Source organism: Chiloscyllium punctatum, chromosome 8 (assembly GCF_047496795.1).
Source record: "Chiloscyllium punctatum isolate Juve2018m chromosome 8, sChiPun1.3, whole genome shotgun sequence".
In the NCBI taxonomy this organism is placed as follows: Eukaryota; Metazoa; Chordata; class Chondrichthyes; order Orectolobiformes; family Hemiscylliidae; genus Chiloscyllium; species Chiloscyllium punctatum.
The window spans coordinates 122964875-122986548 of NC_092746.1; the positions used below are offsets into that span (position 1 = coordinate 122964875).

At 42.1% G+C, this 21674-nt stretch overlaps 2 protein-coding genes across 7 annotated transcripts in view; one reads left to right on the forward strand and one right to left on the reverse strand.

The window, feature by feature from the left end:
* Nucleotides 1-21674, forward strand: part of bmb (brambleberry) — a 105876-nt gene that overhangs the window by 32161 nt on the left and 52041 nt on the right. Inside the window, exons 10-12 of one of the 5 annotated variants that reach the window (XR_011961420.1) lie at nt 2066-2301; nt 4113-4198; nt 7998-8027. Coding sequence is in view for 4 of the 5 variants with exons in the window: in XM_072576402.1 (XP_072432503.1) it covers nt 2066-2244; nt 4113-4198; nt 7998-8121 (389 nt within the window). In the remaining variant the exon portion in view is untranslated. Of the gene's footprint in view, nt 1-2065; nt 2302-3520; nt 4093-4112; nt 4199-4553; nt 5828-7997; nt 9812-21674 lie in introns of those variants that run through there. The other 4 variants (XM_072576402.1, XM_072576404.1, XM_072576403.1 and 1 more) reach the window with 4 other exon arrangements.
* Nucleotides 11342-21674, reverse strand: part of LOC140480870 (GDP-L-fucose synthase-like) — a 33186-nt gene continuing 22853 nt past the window's right edge. For both annotated transcript variants that reach the window (XM_072576406.1, XM_072576407.1), the window contains exons 8-11: nt 20916-20982; nt 19956-20035; nt 13332-13431; nt 11342-12132 (exon numbers count right to left, since the gene is read on the reverse strand). In XM_072576406.1, coding sequence (XP_072432507.1) covers nt 12077-12132; nt 13332-13431; nt 19956-20035; nt 20916-20982 — 303 coding nt within the window. In that variant the 3' untranslated portion in view covers nt 11342-12076. The remainder of the gene's footprint in view (nt 12133-13331; nt 13432-19955; nt 20036-20915; nt 20983-21674) is intronic.

Genomic DNA, 21674 nt, shown 5'->3' on the forward strand with positions numbered 1-21674 from the left:
AGGCAACCTTATTGAAACATTTAGGGAATTTGACAAGGAGGTATGAAGAGGTTCACAGAATTTCAATTATTACAGAAGGTGGCCATGGGGTCCATTGTGCCTGCAGCAGCTGTTCAGATCAGTGTTATCTAGTCCCAATCTCCTGTGTTTTTTGTCCACTATACCCTTTTACATTTCTATCCAAATAATAATCCAACAGCCTCTTAAATGTCTCAGTTGAACCTGTCTCCATGTTTCAAAATCCTAATCACTTATTTTTCATGTGAAAGTTTGTTTTCTTCCACTATCCTTGTTTCATTTGCACATCACTTTACCCTCTGTTCTTTCATAAGTGGGAACAGATTTTTTTCTTATTTACTCTGTTCAGCCCCTGCTCATGATTTTGAAAAAAAAATTAAACTTCATCTCAGCCTTTCCTTCTCTTGAAGGAGAACAGTCCCATCCTCACTGCTCCAGTTCCTCATCCAGGTCACTTCTTGTGATTACTTTAGGACAAGAGGGTATAATCTCAGTCAAGGGTCACCCAATCAAGACATCCAGAGGAATTGCTTATGAATGTGTGGAATTCTTTATTGTAGATGCTGCAAAGTATTTACAGACTGAAAATGTTAGTAAATGTTGGAATTGAGTTATGGTAATGAGGCAGGTAAGTGGATCAGATCAGCCATGATCTCATTTAAATGGCGAAGCAGGCTCAACAGGCTGAATGACCTACTTCTCACATGGAAGTATGATAGTGCAGTTGAGATGTTTGACACTTCAGTTAACACTGTTTCTCAGATGGACAAATGTCAGACTGGGGAGAGAGACAGATGCTTTAATATAGCACCTTTATCTCCTCCAAGTTTGACTGCATCACCCAACCGAATTTCTTGGATATACAGGGACTTGTATGTGTATTTTAAATGGGGTACTAAAAATAATTATCAGTTAGTTGGTTCTGTCAATATTTTATCACTGGAAGCTGAGATTAGCCTAAACTAGTGAAAGCAGGGAACACCATTCAATTATATTCTTCCTCTGATTAAGTCAGTGAATGTATTTGGTTAAAGTAGTGACTCTTTGCAACATTTCAATTTTAAGTTTACTCTGTTGCTTTTGAGTTTAATGCTCATGCCAGCAGGCAATTTTCAAAGTGAACTTATAAAGGATTTCACTCCCCATCCTTCAAATCTCCAGAAAGAGGATGTGTTGAAGTAGTTAATCAAATTAAATAGTGGATATTCCATAGCTACATATTCAGGATTGACACTACCAGATTTTATTAAACTAATAACACTGGCTGCAACTTGGAAGTTTGTGCTCTGAAGAGGTGCCACATATTGGCCAAGAGATTGTGTGGGATAGGGGAAGGTGAGGTTTTGGTCACTATATATCATGTCCTGTCTGCAAGACTGTGTTTTCCTTGAACCATATTCACGCGCTCTTTCGCTCTGTAATAAAATTTTCTTTTATGTTGCTGTTTTTTGCCAAACTATTTTAAGTCTCATTTAAATCTGATTCTCAATTCTTTTGTCAAATGGAATTGTTTCTTTGGAAACAAAAACAGAAATTGCTGGAAAAGCTCAGCAGGTCTGGCAGCATCTTTGAGTGACCCTTTCTTACAACTCAACTTGAAACAGTAATTCTTTTCTCTCCACAGATGCTGCTAGATCTGCTGAGCTTTTCCAGCAATTTCTGTTTTTGTCTCTGACTTACAGCATCTGCAGTTCCTTTTTTTAAATTCTGAATGGTTTCTTGCTGTTTGCTCTCTATATATTTTCATGATTTTGTGCACCATTATCAAAATCTCCTATTAACTTTTCTGTTGAGAACAATTAGTTTCTGCAACCTACCAGCATACTGAAATCCCTCTTCTCTGGAACTATGCTCGTAAAACTTCTTTGCTTTGAGAAATTGCTTGAACTACATGATGTCTTAACCTTTTCAGTCTGGAGTGTTCATTTGAGAAGTACAATTTATATAGATTTGGAAATCATAAATATACAGAATTGTCCCATTCCTGAGAAACCTCATCAGGAAAAGGAAGGAACTTGAACTAATTTTTTTTAAAACTCTGATTCAGACAACTATGATTTGCGGAACGTAAGAAGCAATACACTGATAAAGACTCCTGTCCAGGCATCATCACAAACTACGACACAAAAGGAATACACCTCCAAAGTTCCTGTAACCTCCATACCCATCTTGAAGAAAAGGCTAGGATTGACCAACTCTGTCCATTGGGAGGCCACTCAGAGAAAAGTATGTTCATCCTTTCAAACAAAAAATCCACAAATGTAGCTGACCTTTGGGAACAAGGTATTTATTTGGCTTATGCATTTCAATTCAATGGAAATACTTGCTCTTGAGTTTGGATAATCCATCTCTCTCCTTCCTGTTTGTGTTCATGACAATGTAACTGGTTTAACGATAGTTCCTTCCAGCAAAGCCCTCCAAGGTGATTGGATTGATTGCATCCTACCCATGAAAATTAGATTGTCCAAGTGACAAAAGAAGTTTCTTGTAATTCAACCAGATGTTATAACTGTTGATGCTTATTGATAGGTGTAGTTTTTTCTTTACAAACTTATTGGACAGCAGAAAGTTCTCTGCTTCATGCAATTCCTTTATTCTTGGCTCATCTTGAGACTACTAAGCTTTCTAAAGGATTAATTACCTCAACTGCCATACTAACTTACCATTTTGACATTTAACAAGTAAACTGTGGCAGAAAACCATGCCATCGTAACTTCAGATAGAATCCCTGTCCTAACAGTTGGTTTTCACCAGAGTTGAGATGATGGGGGCATTCAACCTAGCATCAGCACTCAAGCTAAGGAAGTGAGGAGATGAAGTGAGGTTTCCCATTTTAAAGGGTTTGCAGTCCTAGAACAGTGCCGTACAAGAACTAGTCTTTTTACTCAGTGTTGGTGCTGTCTGTATCCCTTTTATTTCCTGGCTGTTCCTGTGCCTAATTGCTGCTTAAATTTTGCTATTGTATCTGCTTTTGGCACCAATTGTGTTTTGCAAAAAAAAATTAATTACCTTTGTGTGTTTCCTTAAAACTTTACCTCCTCACCTTTAAACGTATTTAACATTTCCATCCTGGGAAAAAAGACTGACTATCTACCCTATCCATGCCTCTCAAACTTTTGTGCTTTGATCACATTGCCCTCACATTCTCTGATGCTCTAGTGAAGTCAAACAATTCGTTTGTCCAACCTCTCCTTCTAGCTAAAACACTTCAATTCAGGCAACATCCTGGTAAATGTCTTTTGCAGCTCTCCAAAGCTTCCATTTCTTCCCTACAGTGTGATGACCAGAACTGTGCACAATAGTTTTATAGAAATAAAAGATAGGTGTTGTAGTGCCGATTTGTCCATGACTAAGTTACTGGGTGAAGTGAATCAGGTTTCAAACAGTTAATTCCTTTTTTTTAACTAAATGCACATGAGTGATGAATTTCTCAAAACACTAGTACCATCAGATCAAATGATTAGGCTGGATTGACTGGTGACTTTTTTTTATTTTGTCTTAGGAAGCCTGGAAAAATCCTTTTGGAAGAGGGGCTCAGCTCTGAAACTAGATCACAAAGGCAAAGAAAAAATGTCTAATCAGCTGTTTGGTCAGATTTGAAATATGAAGATGCCCTGATTGGTCAGAATTTTTAACTGAATTTGAAGTTTTTTTTAAAAAAAGGCTCTAGTTAGAAAGTGGGGTGAGTGAAAGAAAATTTGTGGTGTGCTGTGGAGTCCAGGACAAAAAGGGTCTTCAGACAGTTTTGTCCTTGGCTTGGATCTCATGGCCAGATTTCAAACTCTAGCATTGAGGACTTGGGAATCCAGCATTAATAATCCAAAGGGCAATGCTACTGAGGCAGGAAAAGTGAGAGCTTGCTTTATAGGAATAGCTACAATTAAAGAAAAATACAAGTGAATTTTTAAAAAAAATCTGCCTTTGGCGTTTCAGCTGAACTCCATTTGAGGATCTCCTCCAATCAAGAGATCTGCTGATTTACCACTGGGATAGGGCCAGCTTAGTGATGAGCAATTGGAGCATTCATGGCTTGTGATTTTTTTTTTTAAATTATTGTCTACATTCTGCGTAATTAATGCATTTTGTTGTTTTAGGCAAGGGATGATGGACCCCAGAGTCACCATGTGTGGATGCTTGAAAGTGAAACTTTCAATCTCAATAATTCTGCTGCCAGTAGTGGGTGAGTACCTGACGTGCTGCAATGTAAGGCTGGAGTGCCATAGAGGAAAAGGTGTTTCAAACCAATATTCTGGGAAGGCAGGTGGTGAAACCAGGAAAATTAGAAAGATGAGTAGAAACTACAGAGGAAGTGAAGAAAGCTAATAGGAAATGTTAGAAGTTGATTTTTAGTAGATTGATGCATGTGGTACCATGATGTACTGGTAGTTATGTGTGACAGTATGGTAAAGAAAGTAGGAGGTCTTGGTGAGCAGGTATAGAATGAGAAAAATCACCAATTCATTTGGCTAGTCTTAGAGTTGGAAATACTTGAACACTTCTGTTGTACAATGTATCTCTCATACACTTTTATGCAGGTTCTGCTTGCTGAGGTCTATCACCTCCTGAACTTGTCCGACCTGATCAAAAACCGACCATGGCGAATTTTGGGCTGACGGGGCTTGTGAAGGGGCAAATATAACTGCTTTTCTTCATACTTTCTTCCCACCGACCCCTCTTGCTGTCTTTTTTTTATATTTCTTCTGAGGAAGCTATCACTTGTGTCCATTGACCTTTCAAATTCTGAAGTCCATCAGGGAATGTTCAATCTGATACTTCCCTTCAGGATCATTTTACATTTTGTAATAGTAAAAAGCAAAATAAAATCATCCTTGTTTTTGTATCTAGGGGTATATATTTATTTCAGAATGTGGGCTTTGCCTATCCTTAATTGCCTTTAATAATAGTAAACTGCCACCCTGAGCCACTAAAAGTCTTCTGGGTTTAGGTATGCTCAGTGCTGTTAGGGAGGGATTAAACAGAAGCAAGCAGGCAATTTTCATTAAGCTGTGTTTGGAGTTTTGGCTAATCTTGTGGGAAGGATGTAAAATGTGCTTTGTAGAATTCCTGGGATTTCACCCAGTGAGATGCTCTAGCTGTAGAAATATTTTAAGAAGCTGTCTTTTTTTTTCCATTGAGCTAAAACTTTGAGGTGACATGAATGGGTTTTGTATAATTGTAAGACACACACTGTTTCCCTTTGGTCAGTGAGGATGCAATGTAAACATCAGTTTATTAGATTAGATTACTTAGTGTGGAAACAGGCCCTTTGGCCCAACAAGTCCACACCGACCCGCCGAAGTGCAACCCACCCATACCCCTACATTTACCCCTTACCTAACACTACAGGCAATTTAGCATGGCCAATTCACCTGACCTGCACATCTTTGGACTGTGGGAGGAAACCAGAGCACCCGGAGGAAACCCACGCAGACATGGAGAGAATGTGCAAACTTCACAGTTAGTCGCCTGAGGTGAGAATTGAACCCAGGTCTCTGGTGCTGTGAGGCAGCAGTGCTAACCACTGTGCTGCCCACACGATGGTCTGAGTTAGGGAAAATTTGAGGGTGATTTAGATTGCTTGATTCTTCAACTACTGCCAGAAGAAAGGTGATCCTTTAAACAGAACGATGGATTGGGTTTATTGTGATTGGCAAAAGAATTGACTTTCATATGAAGGACCTGGTTGTTCTCGTCCAGTTTTGGAAAAGCACAGCAGGTCAGGCAGCATCCGAGGAGCAGGAAAATTGACTCTGTCTATATTCCTGATGAAGGGCTTTTGCTGATTCTGCAGAGTGGAGACATAAATGAGAGGAGGGTGGGGGTGGGGAGAAAGTAGCATAGAGTACAATAAGTGAGTGAGGGAGGGGATGAAGGTGATAGGTCAGGGGGGAGTGGATAGGTGGAAATGATAGGTAGGTCAGACAAGTCATGGGGACAGTGAGCTGGAAGTTTGGAGCTGGGGTGAGGGGGGGGGGGGGGAAGAAAGAGGAAATGAGGAAACTGTTGAAGTGTTCTAAGGCAGAAGATGAGGTGTCAGGTGGTGAGGGAGTGGCGGTGAAGGAGGCCCAGGACCTGCATGTCCTCTGCAGAGTGAGAGGGGGAGTTAGTGTTCTGCCATGGGGCAGTGGTGTTGAGTATTGAGGGTGTCCCGGAGATGACGCCTACTCAGAGTGCTTCGGGGAGACTGCATTGGGAACAACTGTCAGTACCACAGTCTTGATTCGATCTCCAGCATCTGCTGTACTCCCTCTTGCCTCATCCAGGTGGTGTTGTGCCAAAACGAAAGACTAGAACTGTCATTCTATTCCATGCTTGTATTTTCTGGAAGCAAATGAGAATCCATAAGGACTGGGTATATTTCCACCTCTTTCTTGGTTTTCCCCCACTTTTCTTTTCTTTTCCCAGGACTATTCCTGATGTCGTGCCCATAGTCAGAGATGTACAGCACGGAAACAGACCCTTCGGTCCAACTCGTCCATGCTGACCAGATATCCCAATCTAGTCTCAGCTACCAGCACCCAGCCCATATCTCTCCAAATCCTTCCTATTCATAAATCCATCCAGATGCCTCTTTAAATATTGCAATTGTACCAGCCTCCACCACATCCTCTGGCAGCTCATTCCATACACATACCACCCTACTGAAAACATTGCCCCTTAGGTCTCTCTTTATATCTTTACCTTCTCATCCCAAACCTATGCCCTCTAGTTGTTGCCCCCCACCCCCCCAACACAGGGAAAAGACTGTGTCTATTTATCCTATCCATGCCCCTCATGATTTTATAAACCTCTATAAGGTTTCCCCTCAGCCTCCGCTCCAGGGAAAACAGCCCCAGCCTGTTCAGCCTCTCCCTGTAGTTCAAATCCTCCAACCCTGGCAACATCCTTGTAAATCTTTTCTGAACCCTTTCAAGTTTCACAACATCCTTCCAATAGGAAGGAGACCAGAATTGCACGCAATATTTCAGCAGTGGCCTAACCAATGTCCTGTACAGCCACATGTGACCTCCCAACTCCTGTACTCCATATTCTGACCAATAAAGGAAAGCATATCAAACACCACCTTCACTATCTTATCCTACCTGCAACTCCACTTTCAAGGAGCTATGAACCTGCACTCCAAGGTCTTTGTTCAGCAACACTCCCTTGGACCTTACCATTTAAGTGTATAAGTCCTGCTAAGATTTGCTTTCCCAAAATGCAGCACCTCACATTTATCTGAATTAAACTCCATCTGCCACTTCTCAGCCTATTGGTCCACCTGATTCAAGATCCTGTTGTAATCTGAGGTAACCCTCTTTGCTGTCCACTACACCTCCAATTTTGGTTTAATCTGTAAACTTACTAACTATACCTCCTGTTCGCATCCAAATCATTTATATAAATGAGGAAAAGTAGTGGACCCAGCACTGATCCTTGTGGCACTCCACTGTGTCACAGGCCTCCAGTCTGAAAAACAACCCTCTACCACCACCCTCTGTCTTCTACCTTCAAGACAGTTCTGTATCCAAATGGCTAGTTCTTTTTGTATTCCATGAGATCTAACCTTGCTAACCAGTCTCCCATGGGGAACCTTGTCAAATGCCTTACTGAAGTCCATATAGATCACATCTACTGTTCTGTCCTCATCAATCATCTTTGTTACTACTTCAAAAAAACTCAATCAAATTTTGTGAGACATGATTTCCCATGCACAGCCATGTTGACTATCCCAAATCAGTCCTTGCCTTTCCAAATACATATACACTGTATCCCTCAGGATTCTCTCCAAAAACTTGCCCGCCACTGACATACGGCTCGCTGGCCTATAGTTCCCTGGCTTGTCCTTGCCACCTTTCTTAAACTTTAAACATGATTTAAGTTTTGAGGGATCCTGGTCACTGCACTTTACTCTGATCAGATCTAGCCACAATGAGCTATTGAGAAATGGTTCACAATGCAGCTAACTTTTTTTCCCTTGCTCGTCTCTCTAATGCCAGATCTCTAGCACAGAGGCAACCGTGTTGTGCAATCACGAAGACTGGTCAACCATGTCGAAATAAAGCAGTTACCGGGCAAGAATTTTGTCGAGTCCACTGTTCAGGACAATCTTCATACAATTAAATTACTGTTGCTTAGTTGTAGAATTTTACAGTTGTTTTGAATTTGATTAATTTAGTGTCATTTTAAAAAGTGACTTCCTGAATATTTAAGAAACACTGATTTAATAATGTCTCATTGTTGAACAATCTCTCTTTCCCTGCCAAAACTCTGCAGAATCAGCAAGACTATTTGGAGCTAGGCATCTGAAGCACAATTGACTGTATCATTTAATTTTAAAAACCTTGTACTCGGCCTGTCTAGTTCTGAGCTTGACATTAGACTATCTTTTCACTCTGCCAGAAGACCTGCTATGGATTTTCAGCACTTTTTTTGCCCCTTTTGATCTCAAATGTTGATTTATTCACTTGGAAAGTGAATAAGTGGTTACTTTTCCCTTTTTTTTAATGGTGTTATTTGAATGTTCTTGACTGACTTATCCCTGGTTACTAATAGCAAGTGAGCCACTGCCAATGTGCAATGCCTTTATTTTTTGGAGTGTCTGAAAGCCAAGAATGGTTAGATTCTGGCTTTCAGTAAAATGAGAATAGTGTTGCAATGCTGTCACAATATCTGCTTACAACTCCCAAAAATTTGAGTTATGGCAAAACAGTTGCAACTAGGAAAATTGTCCAAGTGAGGGGGTGTAGAAAGAATAGTTTCAGAATTATGTACTCCTTTTTGTCTTCTACCTTTTTTGAAAGAAGTCCGATCAGGACAAACTACAATGTAGTCTCTGGAGCCTTGTATTAATTTGCGCACTCATGTTTGTCACTGAAATTTTAAACTGGTTGGCAGAATAGGGGTCCTCCTGCTGACCAGATACTTTTATACAATTGTACAACATTTTATTTAAGATGGATTGAGTCTGACCTCTTACTCTGTGCAGTGTTGGTGCACAAAACCGTAGTCCTGACTCTGCTGTCCCTTGCTGTTCAGTCATGTGTTCTATGTCTGCAGCATTGCTCAGGACAGCAAGTATCCTTTGTATGTTTTACTTTTTGTAGTATGGTGTCACTGTTGCAGATATTCATACAGACAATTGAGGTGGATGGATAGTTTTGACCAATTGACTGTGTTTGGCTTGGAAGTACTCTTTTTAGTGTAACTTGGTTTTTGGGCCTCCCCATTAATCTAGGATTGCAGTATCTTCCTCTGTATTAAATCTGAACTTGACTTGCATGAAGAAATCATTGATATCAGAATTCCTATTGGCTTTTGTTGTGTGGTCTCCCTGGTTGCTTTTTCTGAGGCATAACTATCTGAAGTGATTGGGGTAGAAATAAAAAGATTGTGACCAGGTGGTAATGAACCAGTTAAATACTCTGTTCTTGGACTAGGTTTTTGAACCTGTTTTGATTAACAGTAAAGCTTTATATTTGGACAAGTTGGGCTTGAGGTTTTGCTTGCTTTCCTACTAAAGGAATCCATCACAGTAAATATCAAAATCTTTGAAGCTTCATGTAAGATCTCATTTTTTTTTCATTCAAAATGTTGGAACTGTTTAGCTTAATTGATTTCTCCACGATTTAAAATTTTAAGTTCAAAATTATGATTAGCCATATTTTTGGATCTGCTGATCAATCCTATATTTCAGTTACACTCAATAGATTCTCTGAATTGTCAGTCAAAAAAATCAATACTTCCTATGATTAAAACACTAAGCATTTGTCATATTTCTATTAATCTCACTGGTGTCAATGTAATACAATGTATTTATTTTAATTGTATTTTTAACAACATTAAATAAATTGATTTTGTAAAAATTAAACTTTAGTTTTAAAATTACCTCCCCTCTAACTTAAGGATTTGAAGCATCTCCTTTTTTTTGCTGGGCCTTTAATTTCACTATACTACTGATGGATTGCAGAACTGGTAGAGCTACTATTGTTTAAGACAGGATGCTAAATCAAATTTCAGTCTGCCCTGGGTCCATCTAAAAGATTGAAACTAGGAGGAGCAAGTTATTTGGCACATTGAGCTTGATAGGCCATTCAACCCTGATCATGGCTGATTCTCTATCTCCCAGCTATACTTCCACACTTCCCATTTATAGATTTGGAACAGGTCAATCCAGTCAATTAGAATGAACACACACTGCTATCCTGTACCTTTTTTTTTTAGCCCATTACCTTTTTACAGGTTTTTATTTTCTCTAAACAATTTTTCCTTTTTTTGTCTTCCCTGCCTCTCTCCTCGCCCCCCCCCCCCCCCCCCCCCCCAAGCTGTGGATTGATGTACTGTTTCTCTTGCTATGACACTGTGCAGAGATGGAGTGTTGCAGATGGTAGTGCCCAACTTTTATTCCAGTTAATTCATAGACCAATTTTGCAAGGGAGGAAAGGTCCAAAATGAACAGAGGTGGCATCATTAAAATGATTCAACAGTGGAGATCATTTATCCTGTCAGACTTGTGCCAACTTATTCAACTGAGGGCCAGTGACCCTTGATCAGAACCTCTTAAAACATAACTTTTTGTTTTCTATCCACTTTGCTATCAGACCTGCTGAGTTTCTCCAGCAATTTTGTTTTCAGTCTTTCTTTCCAGTTCTTCTCGGTGGGGCTAGTTGGTTGATTTGATTGGAAAGAGTTTTTTGAATTATTTGTAAATGCATTTTCCCATTCTTAACCAGAAGTTTTTAAAAACCTGAAACTCTAACACAGCTTGTAATTTTTGCACTTATTAAAACCCCAACCTTGTTGCTTTCACAACCGAATTCTAACCTTGCACTTTCTAACTTGCACTGCTGCTCCAAGTTGAGTGTGAAGCACTCCTTTCTCAGAAAAATAAGTCTTAAAAGTGGAATATTTGGAATTCTTCTTCAAAGGAGATGGAAGCAGACATCTGAATATTAAAGTTGGGCAGCATAGCAGCTCAGTGCTTAGCACAGCACCAGAGACTTAGGCATCAGAGACTGGAATTGTACCGAACCTGTTTTCCCTGTCTGCATGGAAATGGGTTTTCCTGCATGTTCTAGTTTTCCTTCCACAGTCCAAAGATGTGCAGGTCAGGTGGATTAGCCATTGTAAACATGAGATCAGATTGGGACCTCATTCAGCACATGAGAAACACACTGGCAGCTGTTTCTCAGAACCCCTTGTCACCCCTCCACACCACAAACTGATCCCCTGCTGAGACTGCAACTGCACACTGCCTGTTTAAACTTAGGGTCTGTCCATAACATGCCTGTTGTCCATGTACCAGTTGCAAGTGTAAAAATGCTATTTTAAGATTATGTAACCATTAGTGTAATTCATCTTTATTATAGCTAACAAAGAAAGTTGGTCACCATGACCAAAATAATTTGCAGTAATGTCTATAATCTGGAAAAATATCCTAAAAAGAGGGAATACACAAATTATTTTCAAAGACCAATTTTATGATAGACAAAAGAACAATGTCACCCGTGGGAGAGAGGGTGGAAATGTCCCTGGACTGGTAGCTCCTAAGTCTGAGCTACTGTTTTGGAGAAACTGGTTAGAATTCCATCACAGCAGCTAGTGGAACTAATTATTATAATGTTCTCTCCAGAAGGAAATCTGCCATCTTTACATAGACAGCATAGTGGCTCAGTGCTTAGCACCTACACAACTCTATATCTATAATTTACTTAAGTCAAGGACAGTTAGAAACTGGTAATAAAGTCACTCATTTCACAAAAAATAAAAACATTTGCTCCCACACTGGGCTGAATTACAACATCACTTGCACATCCACCATCATTCCCTGGCTTTCACAGGGTCAGCAGCAGCTTACTGCAACGATGGGACCATCTTCACTGCCAAAGCCTCAGTGAGGATCAGAAAATACAGAGGAAAACATTGAATTGGAAATGGGAAATAATTGTTTTTTGATTAGTGAGACTGATAACAGCCAACCCTCAGGATATCTACTTTCAACCCAACCCCATAATCATCGTGTGCATGTTTGACTGTGCCAGCAGCTCCATGGTCTGATGTTTGATCACTCTCCACCTCCTCACTTCCTTGCCAGCTCATAATTGGCCACAAACCAATCGCAGGTCTCCTTGATAGCTGAAACAAATGAAAACTCACCCTTATTTTTAAGTGCAAAAAAAAACACATTGTAAAATGCTTTTTAAAACTGTTATTTTAAAAACAAAACATGCACAACAAGAGGGGAAATTGTGGCTGACATGACTGGATTAATGAACAGATCCAGCAGTAATGGGGAAACTAAGGCTTGAATCCTACACACTGCTCCTGAGCAGCTTCTGGAATTGAAAGCCAGTCTCTAATGCTGACCATGAAATTATCAGGTTACCAGTAAAACCCATCTAGTTCATTAACATTCTTTGGGTGAGGATGGGATATTTCCTTCCCTAGTCTTCCCGACATCTGACTCCAGAGTCAGTGATGTGCTTCACTCTGCAAATTCCCTCAAATGAACTCAAACTTCTCATTGTTTAAAGCAACGGTTAATCATGGCCTGCTAAAAGGGAATGAAGAATGGGTGACAACAATCAATCACATAGCTGAGTCTGAAATCACATGTAAGGATGCTAGCACATCAACTCAGTTTTTTCTTTCCTGTAGGGGAGGTGAAGCCAATTAAAAACATTATATGCAAACAACCCCACCAGCCAGGAAGATACTAGCTAACTCTATTCTACAGTATGACTATTGCTGATTCCCACAGCAATATCCATTATAGGGGTCACCACGGGCCAGGAACTAAATAGGCCAGCCAGATAAATACAGGGGCTACAACAATGTAACTCAATGCCTGTCCTCTACTGACAAGGCACATGTCAGTAATGAATCACTTGATCAACACCCACTTCACCACCATTAATGTACAATGGCAACAGTGTGTACTATCTACAAAATGCACTACAGCAACTCACCCAAGCTCCTTTGAAAGTACTTTTTAAATCTATGACCTGTACTATGCAGAAGGACAAGGGCAGTAGAAATATTGGAACACAACCTTGAAGCCACTTATCATCTTGTCCTGGAAATATTTCACCTTTCCTCTAATGTTCCTGGATCAAAGTCCTCAAACTCGAGTCGACTGAAATCCCAGAGACTGCGGCAGTTCAAGGTGGAACTTATCACTACCTTCTCAGGGTAGCAAAGTTCACATTCCACAAATTGAAAAACCAAAATGTAGAAAAGCGTGCTGGCAGTAAACACTGCGCTTCACTGTAACTTCAGAGTTTGTGGAAGAGATGTCAATGCAAGATAAATGTGCTGAAAACATTGAGACTCACCTTGGCTGAAGGGGGTAAACTTGAAGTCTGGCAGGTATTTCCTCAACTTGCTGTTACTCGCTGTCTTCTTGTACTGCCCATCAGACTTGCTGGTGTCAAACTTGATACTCATAATTAAAGAAGAGAGAAAGAAGCATTTGGGATGTCCTTGGTTGCCTGAAGGCTGTCATGCCACAACCTGATGGATATTCCCCAAGCATGGATTAACAGACTCTTCTGGAGTACAGATCACTCAGCACAATACACCCATGAATACATTGCCTGTAATCAGACACTTGTGAATGCAGTAAATTGTTACACTGCAGAAAGCACGTCACAGGTGAGGCTCAGTCCCATGTAGGCTTGCACTTGGATTACCAACCCCATAAGAATTCAGGGTTAAACTCCTGGACAACTGTGGTGAACAATACCTAAAAACAAAGGAGCAGAGCAGATGTCTGCATTCATCGGTCAGGGTTCTTTTTAGAAAAAAGTTGGCCAGTCCTGTTGCAGCTGTATAAAACTTCAGCCACGTCACATTTAGAGTATTGTGTGCAGTTCTGGTTGCCACATTATAGGAAGGATGTGGAGAGTCTGGGGATGTTGCAAAAGAGGTTTACCAGGACATTGCCCGGATTGGAGTGTATTAGCGAAAGGAGAGGTTGGACAAACTTGGATTGTTTTCGCTAGAATGTCAGAGGCTGAGTGGCAACCTGATAGAAGTGTATAAAATTAAGAGACATGGACAGGATAGATCATCAGAATCTTTTTCCCAGTGGAATGTCAAATACTAGGGGACATAGGTTTAAGGTGAGGGGGGGGAAGCGTTTAAAAGGAGATATGCAAGGCAAGCATTTTTACCCAGAGGGTGGTAGGTGCCTGGAACACTGGCAGAGGAGGTGGTGGAAGCAGCAACATTTAAGAGGCATTTAGACAGACACATGAACAGGCAGAGAATAAAGGGAAATTGACAATGTACAGGCAGTTAAAGTTAATTTAGAAAGGCCTCATGGTCAGCACAGACATGGTGGGCTGAAGAGTCTGTACCTGTGCTGTACTGTTCTACACTTAGAAGGAACAGAAGTTGGCCATTTGATCCATTGATTGCTCTGTCATTCATTGGGATCATGACTGATCTGATTATTCTCAATTCCACTTTCCTACCTCTTCCTCAACAATTCTTGATTTCCTAATTAAAAATATCTATCTCAGCCTTGAATATACTTAGGACAGTCAGGAAGAAAGCCACAGAGACCATTAAATGGAACATAAATTGTCTCGAGTAGTAGAGAACTTCACTGTAGTTGAAGAGAACACGTTACTGAAGGATTTCAGTCTTGGACTCAATAGGATAAAAGCTGGAAATCAAATGAGCATAATGACACTACAGGACAAAAAGGACACTGCTTGATTTGCAAGTTGACTCGAATTGACTGAAGTATTGCCCTGGAGAAAACAATAGGGAACTATAAGCTTTCCACAGCAATTCAAAAAAGGTGCAAGACTTCAAGGTATTCTGTTTATTTGTACAGAACAGGTTCCTGTTATGAGGCATATTACCAGCTCAATGCACGTTCTGAAATGGGTTGTTCATGGATCTATTGTGCAGCTAGGACTGTTCAACTGCTGCCCGACTCCAGAATCATATATGACAGCAGACACCTGCTTTGGGTATAGTGAGCACAGGTGTCCACCCAGCTCAAGGAAAGAACTCAAGTGAGAGGAGGACAAAGAGAGCGTTTGAAAGATTCCCTGAAGACCTCCCTTGAGAAATAAAACTGAGGTTAACACACAGGAGACCCTTGTTCAGAAGAAACAGACTTGCAGAAAGCTCCTTTAGAGGGGTACAATTCTTTCAGAACATCCATTGGCAAGAGGAAGCATAGAAAAAGAAACTGGAGAAAGGAATGCCAGCAATCAAAGACAAAGTCTCATCCCACCTCCTGGAAACACCTGCCAAATGTGTGGCTGGAAATGTGGCTCCAGAATTGGGATCATCATCCACACACGGACCTCCAACACCCAGGACCAGAGACATGGAGTCCCTGAGGTGGACAAATCAAAGTTGGTTTTTTTTTTGGCTTGAAACAGGTGGCCTTTCACTGAAATGTAAAGACACAAAGCTGCAGCTCCATGTTTAGCAATTAATAGCACAAAATATGTGAAAATAGGATAGAATAAACCAACTATTTACATAGTTTAAAGAATTTGAAATGCCCAACAAAATACAACCCAATAACCCCCAAAACGCACCTTTACTCACACCAGAAAGAAATCCATTCCCATTCACATTTTTACGGCTTCAGTTGGCTGTGTTTAAATGTCTGAGCTCAAGAATCTGACAGTCTCTTCCTGGAGCCTTATGCATCAGAGCTTAAGATCTCTCAGCTTCAACTAACCCTTTTGCAGTTTTAACCAAATGCTTTTGGTCTGGAACTTTTTGACTGATGTTGTCTATGTGGACTTCAGCAAGGTGTTCAACAGACTCCGCATCGTAAACTGGTTAGCAACATTCAATCACATGGAATCCAGGGAGAGCTAGCCATTTGGAAACAAAATTGGTTTGAAGGTAGGAGACAGAAGTGGCAGTGGAGTGTTGTTTTTCAAACTGGAGCCTTGTGACCAGCGGTTTGCCGTAGGATCGGTGCAGGGTCCATGCTTTTTTTTCAGATATATATATATACTATATATAAAAGACTTGGGTGTGAATATAGGAAATTAGTAAGTTTGTAAATGAGGGGCATTTTTTTCACGCAGAGGGTGGTGTGTGTGTGGAATGAGCTACTAGAGGTGGTGGTGAAGGTGTGTATAATTACAACATTTAAAAGGCATCTGGATGGGTATATGAATAGAAAAGGTTTAGAGGGATATTGGCCAAATGCTGGCAAATGAGGCTTGTACATGCGTTTTTGAATTCCTTTTCGGGTTCGGGTGGCAGGAGCAGAGAGCAGAATAAGAGTCTGTTGGGAAAGTAAGGGTTTCTATAAAGGGACCTACTTTCTTATGCCAGCGGCCTTTTGGGGTTCGGGTGGCAGGAGCAGAGAATGGAAGAAGCGGAGCCTGCTGGGAAGGTAACTGATTGTTTTTTAAGTGGGTGTGATCTAAACCAGAGACCCTATACCATAGGGCCTCCCACCCACCTCCTCTAACCTTAATAAGAGTCTGGAGACTCTAAGTTTTCTCTTTTTTTCCCTTCCTCATTTAGTACTGTGTGGGTTTTCAGAGCAGTGGGGTATGATGTTAGGGCAGTTGCATATTCCTCCTGTGGAATGCGGCAGGGAAAGAGATGCTGGCCACATCTGCGGGAAGTGCACCCAACGCCAGCTCCTCGAAAACAGAGTTAGGGAACTAGAACTGGAGCTGGATGAACTGCGGATCATCCGGGAGCTGTTTTTGTCAGGTGTATTCAGGAGGGTTTCCTTACTCAGTATGTAGACAGACCAACGAGGGGAGAGGCCAGTTTGGATTTGGTGCTCAGCAACAAGACAGGACAGGTGTCAGATCTCACGGTGGGAGAACACTTTGGTGATGGTGACCAAAACCGCCTCACAGTTACCACAGCCATGGAGAGGGAAAGTAGTAGTTATCATGGGAAATATTTAATCGGGGAAAATGAAATTATTATGCTATCAGACAGGAGTTGGGAAGTACAGTTTGGGAGCAATTGTTCTACAGAAAGGGCACAACAGAAATGTGGAGAATGTTTAAGGAGCAGTTAATGCGAGTGATGCACAAATTCGTTCCTCTGAGACAGACAAAAAGGTGTAAGATTAAGGAGCCTTGGATGATGAGAACAGAGGAGCTTCTCGTGAAAAGGAAGAAGGCAACTTACATAAGGTGGAGGAAGCAAGCAAGCACAGCTTGAGAGGATTACAGGCTTTAAAGGCTTGCTAGGAAGGAGCTCAAAAATGGACTTAGGAGAGCCAGGAAGGGGCACAAAAAAGTCTTGGCAGAAATATTAGGGAGAACCCAAAGGCATTTTACTCATACGTGAGGAATAAGAGCATGATCAGGGATAAGGTAGGGCCAGTCAGGTGTAGCATAGGGAACTTGTGGTCTGAGCAGATAGGTGAAGCCCTAAATGAGAATTTTGTTTCGGTTTTCACTAAGGAAAGGGACCTTGTTGTGAAGGAGAACTTTGAGGAGCTGGGAAACAGGCTTAAGCAGATCGAGATTGATGAAGTTGGTGTGCAGGAAATTTTGGCAAACATTAAGATTGATAAGTCCCCAGGGCCAGACCAGATTTATTCTAGGTTGCTCTGGGAAGTGAGAAAGGAGGTTGCTCAGCCAGTGGTGAAGATCGTTGTTACCTCATCCTCCACAGGAGTCACACCGGAGGATTGGGGGGAGGTGAATTGTTCCTCTTTTCAAGAAGGGCAATAGGGAAATCCTTGGCAATTACAGACCAGTCAGTCTCACGTCTGTGGTCAACAAAGTTTTGGAAAGAATTCTGAGGGATAGGATTTATGACTATTTGGAAAAATATAGCGTGATTAAAGGCAGTCAGCATGGCTTTGTGAGGGGCAGGTCATGCCTCACAAACCTCATTGAGTTCTTTGCAGAGGTGACGACACAGGTCGACAAAGATCGAGCAGTTGATGTGGTGTTACGTGGACTTTAGCAAGGCATTTGATAAGGTTCCCCATGGTAGGCTCATTCATAAAGTCAGGAGGTATGGGATACAGGGAGATTTGGCTATCTGGATTCAGAATTGGTTGGCTGACAGAAGACAAAGAGTGGTTGTAGACGGGAAGTATTCTGCCTGGAGGGCAGTAGTGAGTGGCGTCCCATAGGGCTCTGTTCATGGGCCGCTGCTGTGCAGTTTTTATAAATGACTTTGACGAGGAGGTTGAGGGGTGGGTTAGTAAGTTTGCTGATGGCACAAAGGTTGGAGATGTCATTGATAATATTGAGGGCTATTGTAGGCTGCAGCGCAACATAGATAGGATGCAGAGCTGGGCTGAGAAATGGCAGATGGAGTTCAACCTGGATAAATGCGAAGTGATGCATTTTGGAAGGTCAAACTTGAATGCTGAATATAGGATTACAGACAGGATTCTTGGCAGTATGGAGGAACAGCAGGATCTTGGTGTTCAAGTGCATAGATCCCTCTCAAAGTTGCTACCCAAGTGGATAGGGTTGTTAAGAAAGCATTTGGTGTTTTGGCTTTCAATAACGGGGGAATCAAGTTTAAGAGCTGCGAGGTTTTGCTGCAGCTCTACAAAACCCTGCTGAGACCACACTTGGAATATTGTGTCCAGCTCTGGTCACCCTATTATAGGAAAGATGTGGAGGCTTTAGAGTGGGTGCAAAGGTGGTTTACCAGGATGCTGCCTGGACTGGAGGGCTTGTCTTACAAGGAGAGGTTGACTGACCTCTCTCTTTCCAGATCTTTCTCTCTGGAGAGAAGGAAGAAGAGAGGTGACCTGATCAAGGTGTACAAGGTAATGAGAGGCAAGGATAGAGTCGATGGCCAGAGACATTTCCCCAGGGCACGATTGACTCCCATGAGGGGTCATAGTTTTAAGGAGTTAGGAAGAAGGTATAGAGGGGACATCAGAGGTAGGTTCTTTATGCAGAGAGTTGTGAATGCATGGAATATGTTGCCAGCGGTGGTGATGGAAGCAGTCATTAGGGACATTTAAACGATTGCTGGACATGCACATGGACAGCAGTGAATTGACGGCAGCGTAGGTTCGGTTATTTTATTTTAGATTAGGATTAATCCTCGACACAACATCGGGAGCCAAAGGGCCTGTACTGTGCTGTAAATTTCTATGTTCTACTGTTTGGGAATCCTGGTCGGCTTGGACAAGTCTTACTGAGGGATTTGGTTCTGTGCTGTGTGAATCTTTAAACATACATGAAAAAGAGTAGTTGCCATCAATAATGTCTGTAGAAACAACCAAAGGCTCAAAACAAAGTTGCTTTCTGTCCAAACATAAAAACTTTGGAATTAGGGCTGGGGCAGAACAGGTTATTTGACTGACACACAAGGTCCATCCAATCAACCAATGAAGTCTTTAGATTAGATTAACTACAGTATCGAAACAGGCCCTTTCGCCTAACAAGTCCACACTGACCCTCCAAAGAGTAACCCACCTGGACCCATTCCCCTACCCTATATTTACCCCTGACTAATGCCCCAACACTATGGGCAATTTAGGATAGCCAATTCATCTGAACCGTCCATTTCTTGGATTGTGGGAGGAAACCCACACAGACATGGGGAGAACGTGCAAACTCCACACAGACGGTCGCCAATTTGGGAATCGAACACAGGTCCCTGGCGCTGCGAGGCAGCAGTGCTAACCACCAAGCCACTGTACCGCCCTCTTTATTTCCTAGTTGATGGATTGTAGCTGTGGTACAGCAAGGGTCAATGTATCAGTTGGTTAATAGTGAGGTGGTGGGGGGGGAGCGCTGGGCAATCTCTGACACATACCCACACCCACACCCAATAATGCACACCATAGACACACCCACATGCACAGTCACAACACACATACCACTACCCACCCACCCAGAGCTCATGGCTGGTTGGGTTGTATCACTGGCCACACTAATTCAATGAGGAGGTTCCTGGACCTGGGATGCTCCCAGTGGATGTAATACATTACAGGCTGGTGTTCATGTGAAGGATACAGTGACTTCCCCCTTGAAGCCCATCGCTGTCACGATGCTCTCCGCTGCCTCTTTTATGGACACTTCATCTTCCTCACCCACTGCAGACAGAAACACAGCAAAACGGGGCTCAGAAACACTATCCAAAACCCTGCTTCTCAGCCAAAAGCAACCTCTTCACAAACTCCCCCTGCAGCAGGACGAGAACCTTAGAGATGGTCCCCAACAGAATCAGAAGGACACAGTTTCCAGTTTTTACAAAATTGCCCCATTAAGTACTCCCATGGCAAGTTCAGCACAGAGTCAGATACAGAGTAAAATTCCCTCCAAGCTGTCCCCATCAAATACTCTCAGGACAGGTACAGCATGGGGTTAGATGCAAAGTAAAACTTCCTCAACTCTTTTAAGCTAAAAGTAAATGGAAAATAAATCTTTCTCTACTCTTTCAAACTGAAAGTAAAGCTCACTCAACAGTACCCCATTAAATACTTCCAGGACAGCATGGGGGTAGATTTAAGATAAAGCTTCCTCTACAATGTCCCCAGCAAACACACTGAGGACAGGGGCAGTGCAGGGCTAGATACAGCATAAAATTCCCTCTATAATGTCCCATCAAATACTCCCAGCACAGGAACAGCATGAGGTTAGATAGAGTAAAGGTCCCACTACACTCCCATTAAACACTCCCAGAACAGGGACTGCATGGGGTTACAGAGTAAAGCTCCCTCTACACTGTCCCATCAAATGCTCCCAGGACAGGAACAGCATGGGGTTACAGAGTAAAGCTCGATACACACTGTCCCATCAAACACTCCCAGGACAGGAGTGCCATGGGGTTACAGAGTAAAGTGCTCACTTTTCTAAGCTGCAATGGATACAGGCTCGACCTGTCTGATCTTCCCCAGACAGAAATCTGCATTTGAATGGCACCCCTGACTAATAGTTGACAGAAGCTCAATCATACAAACAAATCATTCATACCTGACAGAATGATGGGCTGAATCTCTTCATACTCTCTCAAAACCCAGAGGAAGAGACGGGCCAAATCCTGGAATATGCAGTCATTGGTTATCAAATTGATTCATGAAGCTCAATTACCCTGTCCTGTTTTAATGCAGTTCTCTGTTTATGTATGTGCCATGTACTCAGGACACCCAGGTGATGGGATGGGGACATCCGTGACCCCACTGCTTCCCGGTCAGGAGAGAAGACCAGGCAGATGAGGTGTCAATTTAGACCCTTAGAGGGACCCATCAATCCCAGTGAGCAGACAAAGACTGATTCAATCACACCCCACTCTGCAATTGATCTCCTCCCCTCAGAGAGGGGCACCTCCACACAACTCAGCATCAAGTTGCTGAGTTTTTCTTTTGTGGTAATCTCCTCCTACTGCACCTGTTGTGGATGGGGACAGAGATACAGAAGATTCCTGTGATCTATGGATCCAGTTTCTGGGCTTGGTGAGGAACTTTCCGCAAGTATTTTCATCCATTTCTCTGTGGAACTCACTTGCCCAGACGGTGCCAGATGCTGGGACTCTGAGTAAACGGAAGGAGGTGACAGAATTTTAATTAGTAATGTGTTGAAGGCTTAAGGACAGCAGGAGGGAAAGTGGAGTTGAGGCCAGCCATGATCGTATTAAATGGCAGAGCGGGCTTGAGGGTATGAATGGCCTACTCTTGCTCCTAGCTCTGATGGTCAGGAAGGGGCAGGGAGGAAGATGAAAGGTCCAGCCCAGCT